At 38.7% G+C, this 13,149-nt stretch overlaps 1 protein-coding gene across 1 annotated transcript; it reads right to left on the bottom strand.

Annotated features, from left to right (window-relative positions):
- Positions 1–3,543: 3,543 nt before the first annotated feature.
- Positions 3,544–10,898, bottom strand: LOC591284 (hydroxyacid oxidase 1-like). The gene is made up of 8 exons (XM_030999813.1): positions 10,768–10,898; positions 9,896–10,047; positions 9,083–9,350; positions 8,327–8,502; positions 6,995–7,086; positions 6,305–6,466; positions 4,915–4,984; positions 3,544–3,654 (listed from the first exon to the last, which is right to left on the bottom strand). Exons 1-8 carry the CDS (start codon positions 10,896–10,898, stop codon positions 3,572–3,574), a joined length of 1,134 nt encoding a protein of 377 aa, XP_030855673.1. The 3' UTR covers positions 3,544–3,571.
- Between the last annotated feature and the right edge of the window lie 2,251 nt (positions 10,899–13,149).

Raw genomic sequence — 13,149 nt, forward strand, 5'->3', positions numbered from 1 at the left:
TATTGAAATACTATTATTCCTATCAGGTGAATGAAATAATTTGTATTAAGGCACTTAACAAAGACCTATATGCATTAAATTTTGTTACATTACGAAAATGGCCTATTGCCGTTCTTCGATCCTAATTAAAGGCCCGGTCACACAGCCCTCCACGGGCGTATCGCGGCCGAATCACGGCCAAAAATTTCTGCCCGTGAAGCAGACGCTGTTGGACGCTTTGAGGTAGCGATAAAGACGCGATACAGCTGTACTTTACCCGTCGTTACACGCGGTAAAAAATTCACACGCGGTTGGCCGCGCGAAAAAGTTTTGGGCTGCCCAAAAATTTAGACCGCGGGTAATCGCGGGCTGTACACGTGGTACACGTGGTACACACGCGGTACAGACGCGGAATGAACGTGCTAGGACGTGCTACGGCCGCGGTTAAGACGTGGTTACACGCGGAATTGGACGCGAAATTTTAGCGGGTAATCGCGGGTGGAGCACGGTCATAGCACGTTTGTTCCGCGTCTGTACCGCGTTGTTATCACGTGCATTAGCGTGTGTACCGCGTGTAAGCGTGGTAGGCCGCGGTACCGCCGCGCTTCACCCGCGATAAGGACGCGGAACAGTCGCCGGCGTCTGTTCCGCGGGCATACCACGGGTAAACCGCGGGTAAGCCAATTTTGCACATTTTCCACCACGGGCAACCGCGGGCAAAAAAAAAAATCGCGAAATTTTACCCGCGATACAGACGCGAAAGGCTGTGTGACCGGGCCTTAAGGCCCGGTCACACAGCCCTCCACGGGCGTATCGCGGCCGAATAACGGCCAAAAATTTCTGCCCGTGAAGCAGACGCTGTTGGACGCTTTGAGGTCGCGATAAAGACGCGATACAGCTGTACTTTACCCGTCGTTACACGCGGTAAAAAATTCACACGCGGTTGGCCGCGCGAAAAAGTTTTGGGCTGCCCAAAAATTTAGACCGCGGGTAATCGCGGGCGGTACACGTGGTACACGTGGTACACACGCGGTAAAGACGCGGTACAGACGCGGAACGAACGTGCTAGGACGTGCTACGGCCGCGGTTAAGACGTGGTTACACGCGGAATTGGACGCGAAATTTTAGCGGGTAATCGCGGATGGAGCACGGTCATAGCACGTTTGTTCCGCGTCTGTACCGCGTTGTTATCACGTGCATTAGCGTGTTTACCGCGTGTAAGCGTGGTAGGCCGCGGTACCGCCGCGCTTCACCCGCGATAAGGACGCGGAACAGTCGCCGGCGTCTGTTCCGCGGGCATACTACGGGTAAACCGCGGGTAAGCCAATTTTGCACATTTTCCACCACGGGCAACCGCGGGCAAAAAAAAAATCGCGAAATTTTACCCGCGATACAGACGCGAAAGGCTGTGTGACCGGGCCTTTAGAAAGTGATGTGGTCGAGCCACAATAAGCACCAGCAGCTAAGCCCCCATCACACCAAACTAGCTCTCACTACGTTCCGAAACCGTTCAGATTACGAATTACATCTTTGGATGGTTGCACATTTGACGCACGAGGCCAATTTAATTATTTTAGGTATATACCCCTCCGCCCAGCCATAACTCTCTCTCTCTCTCTCTCTCTCTCTCCCTCTCCCTCTCCCTCTTTCTATCTCAGCAAAATTACGTATACAAAAATGATTACAATTTAATTTAAAAAATCCAATTATAAATAACGGTTCCATATATCCTACATTATTTTGAAAGGGCAGCTAGTTTGGTCATGGACCTATTACTTAAGGATGGACTTTCGACGTGATCCTTTCTTTGTTCCAAAGAGATCCGCCGCCTTTTGATTATGTGCAACTTAATAAGAACATTCAGCGTAATAGGTTTATGGTTTGGTTAAGTAAAAGATTCAGATCCGGTAAAGATGAAAATTAATTTGTGAGGCTGAGCATTTTCATTCTTATATGGGAAGTTATCATAGTTTTCAGATCGCATGAAAAGGATTACTCTTAAAATGCCCTTGTCTTTTAAATATGTCAAGACACATTTTGAAGTGTGGACCAAATTTTGATGCCACATAAGTGTGTCATATACTCTGTGTGCAGTGCTTTCTCTCTCTCTATATAATAGATATCCCGGCGAAATTCGCGAGTTTGTCATTCGAATTGATTTACTTTGCATTTTAATAAGTTTAATAGCGCAGATCGTTTTTGTATTTAATTTTGGATTTTGGTCGAAGGGTTTGATAGATCTGTCATTCGATTTAGAAACTGCTCAACTAGCATTCAAATTAATCGTCACTTGTCGAGGTGTCATTTTTATCATTTAAATCAACATCTGTTACTCGTATTCGAAATAGTAGGGGGAAGAAATGCAACACACTTTTACAGTTTTTAAATAATGCAACTAAAATGCATGATTTGCCATTGGGGATGCAAGTCGTTTTTTTATTTTTAACAATCAAACTTATATGCCGATGAATGTCGGATAAATCTAATAACTATATAAGTGTATATTATGCTAGAAAATAAAATAGGATGAAATACACATGAAAAGAAACAATCTTGAAAGAAAAAGAATGACCTATAAAAAGTGTATAATAAACGATAAATGTATATTGAATATCAATTTAAGTGCACAAAGTGCTAATTTGAATGTTACAAATGAATTAGAATGCTAAAAGTACACCGTCGCGAAGTCAGAAAATCGTGTTGCGCCAAATCGGATGTCCAAGTGACGAAAGAAGCACATTGCTCCTGAATGAAACATACATAGATTATCACGAAAACTTCACAGATTTGAAAACTAGAAAAAGGAATATAACACGAGATAAACCTGACAGCACTAAAACCGTCGAATTTGAATACAAGACAAATTCATTTTAATGACAAACGAATTTGGCAGGGGAATCCGATTTTATATATTTATACACAGTATACAGTGCGACCCAGAGAAAAAACGTTTTCACTGGCTGCCTGCCGTAGCAACAAGCAGAATTGGAAAAAGATTTAACTCCGTTTCATTGACAATCAGCCATGCATGAAGTCTTTCGTCTATGTCTGATCGTCAATGAAACGGAGTAAAGTCTTTTGCCAATTCTGTGAAAACGAACTTTTTAAATCAAATTATGGAAATGCAAGCATCACTTTAAACAAACATATTTATCTTGATTTAGATGTCATATGAAAGAGCGAAAATGAACTTTCTAGAAATGGGAATTTTTCTTCGAAATTCAGATAGCGCCCGCCAAATGACTTTTCGGTTTCCTTCCTTCAAATTGCTTTTAATCACTCATGCGTGAAATATGCATCATATAAGTTGCATCAAATGACAGAGGAGGGTCTAAGCTTTACAAATATGTGTCATTTATTAATTATTATTGTGATTAAGTTATGATAAAACATCGATAATTCTCGGTTTCGTTTTTTGGGGGTGTATATATTATGAATAAATGGTCATTTTCAGCAAGAATGAGTCAATACGTTATTTGTTGATGATTCCAAATCTTATCTAAACAACTATATATATATAAAATACCTTCTACAAAATGCTACCACATAGTACTCAAACTTTATATGTCTACGCTTTAGCAATTTTACTGCGTTATTGCGATATCCCTCTGTTCATATGATAGTATGATTCATGAACCACAGTTCCAGGTGGGATGTCGTTCGGGGATATACAACCTATGGAGAAGAAAAGAAAACAAGACAAGGTATTTAATACCCGACAGTCGTGTTATAATAAAATAAGTCCATGATGACACCTGTTAGAACAACACAATTACATATACAGTGTGAGTCAAAAAACGTTTACACTCAGAAGATTGTCATTTATTTTAAAAGTCAGCTAAAAACAAATGATTTTCATACATGTTTTGAAAGAGTGTTATATCCCGAATCGTTTGGTATAATTTTTGTGAGGTATGTGTTCACGCTTGGATGAACAGGAGGCATTTTTTGCGACAGTGCCAAAATCGACTTGCGCCAAAGTATTAAAGTGAGAGAGTGAGAGAGTGAGTTGAAAGTATTGCATTGCATATGCTTTTTTCAGAAGCAAAGTCACACACTGACCGAGTCCTTTGGGAGAAATAATTCAATGCACCAAACTTTTATCATGGCATTATAATATTTATTTGGAAATTTGCGATTTTACAGAAATGTTCATTACGTAATTATGACTTGGCGGCGAGTATTTTTCATTTATCTGAGTGTGCGAGTGCGCGGAAGTGTGTCTCTGTGTGAGTGTGCGTGTGTGTGCGTGCTTGTGTACGTGTGAGCGTGTGTGTTTGTGACTGACTGAGTGTGACTCTGTGTGTGTTTTAATATGTGTGGCATGATTAATTTTGTTAGGTATGTTACTTATATCCTAATCGTTTATTTAAACATCATATAGGTATCAGTTTGTCGATTTTTGCACTCTCTTAAACAATGTCTCCTGTTTATCCAAGCATGACCACATGCCACACAAAAATGATACGAAACGATTTGGGATGAAACATTCTTCGATATAAAGATGAAAAATAATTAACTGTTCATAAATAATGAGCAATTTTCTAGATGCAAACTGTTTTTTTTTTTACTCACACTGTAGAGCAAAAGTACCACAATTACCAGTTGTACCATGGTAATACCGTAGTAATGCAGAAAGAACCATGGTTAGCATTGTTACCACCAATTTACCCTTGTTAAATAAACATGGTTATACCATGGGTACTATGGTTCTCGTTTATATGGAAAGAACTGCAACATACTGATCAAAAAGGACATGACCCGGATTGGCCACAAAATTGTCGTTTTGGAGTTGATATGGAGTCTGGGTTGTGGTGTGGCTGAGGTATTACTGATTATAACTTACATGTATAACCTTGACAACTACCCCTGGTGTCTTTAAATAAATTCAGGAAGTTCCACACGATTTATAAATTTAAGACAATTATGTCTTACCAGCCAAAGCGAGGATTGCGTCAAGTTGGTCGCGAAGAATCTGAAGTACATTTGTAACCCCCTCAGGACCCTGAAGGAGCAGACAAAATTCATTGTATAGTGATCGTACTACCACGCAATGGGTCTCTCTCTCTCTCTCTCTCTCTCTCTCTCTCTTACTCTCTCACTCTTTTCTAGTTGATCTTTCAATTTTAATGTACATTTAAAAACCGAATCAATGAACATAGAATCAAAATATAAAGAAATAAGAAATATTTTCCTTTTGAGTATTGCACAAAAGCAAACTAAAATTTCATATTCCGCACCCTCCAAATTATGGGGCAACAGGGGTCAATTTTTTTACAGATACAGTTACGACATAACATGTTGACCTGATCGGCTCGCCTATATAGCTGAAGCAAATAGCCGTGCTTAATTAATGCAAAGTCATTCTTGGTTTTAGGTCGATAACTTCTGATTTTCAAAGCTTTAGATTTCGAGTTTTCAGAGAGCTGTTACTCTTCTAGCAAACACTAAAATGGCATACGATTCATATGATTGTAATCTATGGCTTTTTTGTTGGTACATAATTCATCTATTTCATTTCTCAATTCCGACAGGGTCTTTAAACTTTATTTACTACAATAAAATTGTGTTCCAGTGGCATTCATTGGCCTATATCTATGCAATATTGCTTGCTGCCTATCAAAGCCTAAATTCATATACTCTTTTTCCGAATTGTGGTAAAACAAGATTGTACATTGCTATATATGCCTAATTAATAGAGGCAATCTGCAAATTCACAATTATGTACCAACAATTAATTCATCTGTCATTAAAATTATAATAATAAAGAGGGGGGGGGTTAAAGGGAGAGCTATAACAAGGGCATAATAAATCAAAATGCATATTGTCAAGACTGCTCAAAGTTTTTTAATACTGTCTCATGGATATTAACCTTTATAAAATGAGTTTAAAATGTAATTTAACACTGTTTAGATGTGAGTTTCAGGTGGGCCATGACTCTCACTGCATGCTAGATTATTTTGTACTGATATAAACGGGAAACCTCCTGCATGTGCCAGTGTATGTGAAATATGATGCGATGCACGTGTAAAAACACCGAGAGGAGAAACTAGATTAGGTGCATGGAATGAGCTTAGAGGAACCAGCTCCCCTCCCAGCCTCTCACGGTCCATTCCCTCTCAATGTACACTCTGCACTCCTGGGCCCTGTTGAATGAAACTTACCATTGTTGGGAACTTTCCAACTAATGGTAACTTCCATGGAAACCTTGATTTGACAGTGCCTGTTGAGTAATGTCGCCTTATAGTTATATGCCATATCAATGGCAAAGTTACCATCAGTGCAAAGTTTTATGCAATTTTGCCCAGGTCCCCAAGGTTTTTACCTGACAAGCAAGTCCCCATAGGATTGGTCTGCCTAGGAACACGGCCCTTGCACCCCTTCCAAGAGCCTTGAAGACATCAGTTCCTGTCCTGACTCCTCCGTCCATGTAGACCTCAACTCCTCGACCATGTACAGCCTCGACTACCTCGGCCAATGCATCGATCTGTTCAAAAAAGATGTAACAACCATAATAGTGTTAACTCATTGTGACAGATAGCATCGACAGCTCTTGTGCCTCTCCCACGAGACTTAAAGACAACAGTTCCCGTCCTTACACCACCATCCATGTAGACCCTGGGAGCTATGTACATCACCGCTAACATAGGTGTAGAGGTGTGGATGTCTAGTGAATACGTCGCCAGACTGTGGATCACATGGTTTGCGGTTCAAGTCCACCGAGGCAATATAACGTCCTTTGGCAAGACATTATTCTACATTTGCCACTCTCCATGTTAAATGGGTACCCAGTAGGATGCGAACGTTAATGTGGTTAGGTTGGGATGTGTGCACTTGTAAAATGACGCCTGGCTGAAATACTCTCCAGGGAGAAGATCGTGTGCACTACCATGTGCGTATGAACAAATATAATTCAATGACCGGGGAGGGGTGATAGTAATGACAAACGTAGTATAAAGCACGATACAAATGTGACTATTAATATTATTATAGGCATGGATTTACATGTACATACTGGAGCAGGTGAGCTTTCCTGCTGTCTTCCACCGTGTGCTGAAACAAGAATCCCATCCACTCCTGCGTTTGCAGCATCTGAAGCAGATTCAGCTGTACATTAATGGAAAAAAGAAAAAAAACATTTGATGCCGTTTTTTAGTTTTGTTTATACAGATATTAAAACACAACCTCAGAGAATAGCAAACGGAATCACTCTAAGGCAATTGCAGTATGTTTGTGCGTCACGTATTGAAATGTGCGAACATGACAGTGCCATAATCCACACATTATTTCAATAGGCAATAATTAAGTTTAAACAATTGCCTTTCAATTGATTTCTTGAAATTCTTTGACAATGTGCTATTTCAAGAAAAAAAAAATGATGTATTTTGCATCTTTCCCCCTAAACTTTGAATGATTGTTGGATATATTTTTCATGCATTTTTCAATATGACATATTGTATGTATTTCTTGGTAATATGATCACAAAGACTTTCACAGAATCAACTTCAACTCAAGAGGGGTGTTTCACAAAGCTCCCAAGTTGAACTTGTTTCTAAGTTAGACTTAACAATTATGGAAAGCGGTTAGCATATTTGAAAATATTTTGTAAAAGTTATTTTAAAAGGCATAAAATGTTGACTCAAATGATTCATATTTTCTAGTATCAAGGAGATTTCATGTTCTTGACGTGGAATTTATAAAAAGTCTAAAATACTTGATTTCTCGCTTTCGAATATATTTTATTTTAAGGCTACAAATGGCTCTCCATAACTTTGAAGTTCAACTTAGAGTTGAGTTCGACTTAGGATCTTTGTGAAACACTTCAAGGTCTATTTCAATACCATTTTGCATTGCCCGTAGCAATCATACGATACGCCATTGTAATGCTTGCACACTTAATGGATGATGGTTATGGGTATTTTTAAAGGGGAAGTCCAACCGGATATTATCTTGCTTCAAATAAAAGCAGAAAGATGAAACCACTAATTGAAAGTTAGACCAATATCCAACTAAAAAAAGGATAATTTGAATTTTTGAAGTTGTCATCAGTGAAACACAAATTGGCAACACTATGAGGTATCTTGTGAGCTCCTCTCCAATTTGGTCTGTACAGAAAATTTCATGAACTTTAATTTTTTTTTAATTATTGGATATTTTGTATTTGAATGATCGCACTTTCGACAATTCATACATTTTTTGTTTTCAAATGATTTTTGCTCAAACTTTCACTGACCTGTTCCTCTCTTTTTTTCTGCTTCTATCTATCGAAACCAAAGACTTCCCCTTTAAAGGCTTTGTGATCATGTTGGGTGACTTTTGCATGACCCGATTTCCTCAGAATGATTACCTGTAAGTATGCCTTTGCAGACAACGGGCAAAGAAGTGACTTTCTTGATCCATCGTATGTATTCCCAAGTGGCTTTCGGGTTGTACTGCATCTCCCTCAAGTACTCAAAGTGGTTTTTGATGCTCTCCTGTTTGGCAGCACGAGCCGATGGAATGTCTGCCTCATAGACAGGCATGCTTTGTATGCATAAGGAAAAACAAGGAATATTATTCTACAGATATTAGAATGATGTATGTAAAAATTGATCACAATATGTTCTTCAATTGCAGTTAATAAGATAGCAGCAAACGTTAACATTTTGTATTTTGTATTGTATTTATTAACATTTATTTCCTTCTCAACAGCACAATATAAAACACAATGTATATATACATGATATATGTAACAATTATTTCAACATAGAGTATACAGTAAATAATTCAGATACGGAAGGAGGCGAAAACCCGGAAAGCGTAGCTTGAGTTGGGAACGCCCATAATAAATTAACACAGTTACCGAAAGAACATTATCGATATTATTATGAAAATTACATTGTATATAACAGAACGTTGATAGGAAAGAAAAAAATAGTGAAAGGAAGAGAGGAGAGAATTAAGTATAGGAAGGCATGTTCACTTATAAAGAGAAAGTTACATCAATTGGGCTGTACATGTGTCTGCGATTACATCATAAAGATAACGAAGTACAATTGTAAAATAGACAGCGGGTACATATCATTACAAACAAGCAAAATCATCAAACAGACAACAGCTTTACCGATAGGAGGGATGGTTTAACACATGGTCCTGTTCAAATAGTTCCGCCACGGCGCCAACTATACCTAGCACAGGTGAATCAACGGTTACAACAAGTGCCTTGAATCCCAGTTTCTCTGCTTTGCGGATGGTGTATTCTGTGAGCTGGCGATCTGTAAAGGGATAGATGCCCATCCATCGGAGACCTCCTGGTGCTGCCATGGTCACGTCTTCCATGGAAGAGCCTGCATCGCAAGAGAGTACCATCAAGGCTCCTGCAGCTTCTGCAGCTGAAGATTCAAATGAAGGAAAACTGCCAACTTAATTATTATTCACCATCTTCATTGAATTAAAAAAGAAAGTGTTTAAGTCCTGCATACCAAGATTTCATAGGATCTGGTCGTAGTTTATTTTTATCAATAACAAGATACGATAATTATTATAAGCTACTTAAATCCTTGCATTTGATTGGCTGTGAGCAGATATGTCATAGATCTGTGACAGATCGATGCTGTTGATAACAAGTTTTATGAAACTGTTTTCATCATTCTCATAAAACCAATACATATTTGTAATCATTAAGATTTGGAAAAACTACAATTATCGTGAAGTAGACAACACTAAATAAATAAAAATATGTTGCGCAATCAAATCAATAATCACAACCTAAATATCCTTTCCATGAAGTATATAATGGTTTCATGAAATTGCCCTTGCGGAGATTTTTTGTAATGTCTTTGTAATTGTGTTATGAATAAAAGAGAACCCGTTGAACATTGCAGTCAAGTATTCAGTACTAAAACTTTAAACCATTTAGTAGGCCTGAACATGATACCTTTTGCCGTTGCCTCTTCGCCGTCAGGATGAGCAAAGAAGTGACAGGCTGTAGGTGAAATACAGATTGGATATGGAATGGACTGACCAAGAACTGATGTGGCTAGGCTACGCTTAGACACATCCTGAAGCACCCGGCTTCTTATTCGATATCTGTTGACATGACGAGAACAATCATCAACAGTGAATCATTTGGTAACATGCAGAAAAACTATATGACTATATTAGACCTACTCATTATTTACCTTGGAGGCCGAACCATTGGAAGCTAGGCTATATAGTTCTGTACGTATTTTATTTTGTCTATTCAAATCTGTGCACTGACCAACTCTTACTGAAATAAGGCCTTACTTTGGGAGGGGGTGGAGCCTGGAGGTCGAATGTTTATTTCATGCTATCTATGGCTAATCCCACTTCCTGCATCATTAATGGCTTCCAGTACTTCGCAATTTCTTTCCACAGTCATTACCTGTTCATATTGTTCAACATGCCGATGCTACAATGTATTTATTGAGGAAAGCACATCTTGGAAAGCTTTCAACTTGAAACATGTAACAAACATGTAGGAAAAGCTGAAGGTGCAAAAGTACTTGCAAATGTGTTATTTCCATCTGACATTATTTTTCCTTTGTCCGTTTTTTTTAAAGTGTCTTCAATAACTACGGTAGAAGATTGGTCGTATTAAAATACGATTTCTTAATACCAAAAAATGAACATGAGGCAATTTCAACAGCCTTGTTCATCACCTACTGAAATGTGCAACAAACATGCATTCATGGATGGAATATATAAGTCTACAAACTACAATAGGCTATATATTGATATAACCTCGAGTTGATTTCTCGAAGGATTTTGAGATCGTGTTTGACATACCTCGAAAATGCCTCGATGCTATCCTGAAAGCACCACTTTCGTCCCATTCCGTAGTTAAAATACTCCCATGCATCTTTAACCAGTTTCTCTTTGGCGAGTCGCTCATAGTCGAGCACTGTATACAGCTCCATTTTAGACAAACTAGTATGAAAAGTTGAGACCTTTCCACACGATCATTTGAGAACCTTGGACTTATCTGTTTATTCACTTACAATATCCTGTTATTGCCCAGTGACCTCACTTGTTCGCATCGTTCATGGTATATGCTCCAATCAATATTTTCAAAAGAAAGAGAGAGAGAGAGAGAGAGAGATGGCGAGAGACAGAAGGGACAGGGACAGGAGTGAGAAAGCTGCACTTTGCACATTATAAATTCGCATTTATTGAAATGCCTTAGGTTGATTTTCGAAAGTTTTTGTGATCGTGATGGAATGCGACTGTGAAATCACTACACGATTAAAAAAAAGAAAAAAAAAGTCATAACCAGAATTATACTGTTCATGCAATGCTACAACAGTGCACTTTAACTGTCTGATTTCTTTAAACCACACCACGATGAAAACATAAAAAAACAATAATGACATATTATTTCAAGAAGTAATTTAAAATTATTATCAGCTGGTTTATAGTCATTGTAACATGACTACAACTATACTTTCAAATATCAGTTGAAGGGCGATTCCAATACCCTATTGTATATCCTTAAAAGAAATCATGTTCGGGTTACGAATTACTTATTTGTAATGGTTTCACATTTCAATAAGTGACACATGAGGCCAATTGAATTGTCTTAGGTATACACCCCTCCGCCAAGCCATCACTCTCTCTCTCCCTCTCCCTCTTTCTATCGCAGCAAAATTGCGTATACAAATATGATTACAATTTTTTTTTTAAATTCCAATTATGAATAACAAATTCTCGGTTCCATATATCCTACATTATTTTGAAAGGGCAGCTAGTTTGGTCATTGACCTAATAAGGATGAACTTTCGACGTGATTCTTTCTTTGTTCCAAAGAGATCCGCCGCCTTTTGATTATGTGCAACTTAATAAGAACATTCAGCGTAATAGGTTCATGGTTTGGTTAAGTAAAAGGTGCAGATCCGGTAAAGATGAAAATTAATTTGTGAGGCTGAGCATTTTCATTCTTATATGGGAAGTTATCATAGTTTTCAAGTCGCATGAAAAGGATTACTCTTAAAATGCCCTTATCTTTTAAATATGTCAAGACACATTTCGAAGTGTGGACCAAATTTTGATGCCACATAAGTGTGTCATATACTTTGTGTGCAGTGCTTTCTCTCTCTATATATAATAGATATCCCGGCGAAATTCGCGAGTTTGTCATTCGAATTGATTTACCTTGCATTTTAATAAGTTTAGTAGCGCAGATCGTTTTTGTATTTAATTTAGGATTTTGGTAGAAGGGTTTCATAGATCTGTCATTCAATTTAGAAACTGCTCAACTAGCATTCAAATTAATCGTCACTTTTCGAGGTCATTTAAATCGACACCTGTCATTCGTATTCGAAATTTTAGGGGGAAGAAATACAACACACTTTTACATTTTTAAAATAATGCAAAATGCATGATTTGCCATTGGGGATGCAAGTCGTTATTTAATTTTAACAATCGAACTTAATGCTTCTTCTTCTTCTTATCGAGTCACTACACAAGTCCCGTCCAGTGGTCCACACAGGCTTTGGCACGGCAATTCACGGCTTCCAGGTCATCTTGGATGCATGGCTCTGGCAGGAGTGGGCAGACTAGCAGGTATTCCATTGTCTGTTCCTGGCCGCATTCACATGCTGTTTGTCTCCTAGACCCCACCTCTGTATTAGGACTCTGCATCGTCCGTAGCCAGTTCTGAGGCGATTGAGGCTTAGCCAGGTAGGCCAAGTCTCACTGGAACCGGTTGCGAGGGATTCCTTCGGGCTGAGGGAGAGTTTATGTGGAGTGGTCTGGAGGTGGTTAGACCACAAAGTCATCCTTTGGTTGTGAGGGCTGGTATTAAGGGGCTCTACAGAGTGCAGAAAGCTGTGTTTGGATTTAAGCCGCTTGCCCACTGGCTGTTGTTCGAAGAGTGGGTGGAGTGGATTGTTTTCTTGTTTTGTCCTTTTCTTTCTGGGACAAGACCAACCTTCTGACGTGGGGAACTTAAATGCTGATGAATGTCAGATAAATCTAATAAATACAAGTGTATACATGCTAGAAAATAAAATATGATGAAATACTCATGAAAAAAAAACGAGAAATGTATATTGACCATCAATTTAAATCATGGGCATAAATCCTTACGTAATACCTATTGTTCAGGCGGATGAATGAATAGATCATCCCCCCCCCCCTCTGAACAATAGGTATTACGTAAGGATTTACGCC

Source organism: Strongylocentrotus purpuratus, unplaced genomic scaffold, assembly GCF_000002235.5.
Source record: "Strongylocentrotus purpuratus isolate Spur 01 unplaced genomic scaffold, Spur_5.0 spur5_contig_861, whole genome shotgun sequence".
Lineage (NCBI taxonomy): Eukaryota > Metazoa > Echinodermata > Echinoidea > Camarodonta > Strongylocentrotidae > Strongylocentrotus > Strongylocentrotus purpuratus.

Coding starts and splice junctions, on each gene's coding strand:
- LOC591284 (XM_030999813.1), bottom strand. CDS start 10,898: ATGGAGCTGTATACAGTGCTCGACTATGAGCGACTCGCCAAAGAGAAA. Junction 7,087..8,326: donor CTGCAAAGGCATACTTACAG/GTAATCATTCTG, acceptor ATTAATGTACAG/CTGAATCTGCTTCAGATGCT. Junction 3,655..4,914: donor CGCAATCCTCGCTTTGGCTG/GTAAGACATAAT, acceptor TCTTCTCCATAG/GTTGTATATCCCCGAACGAC.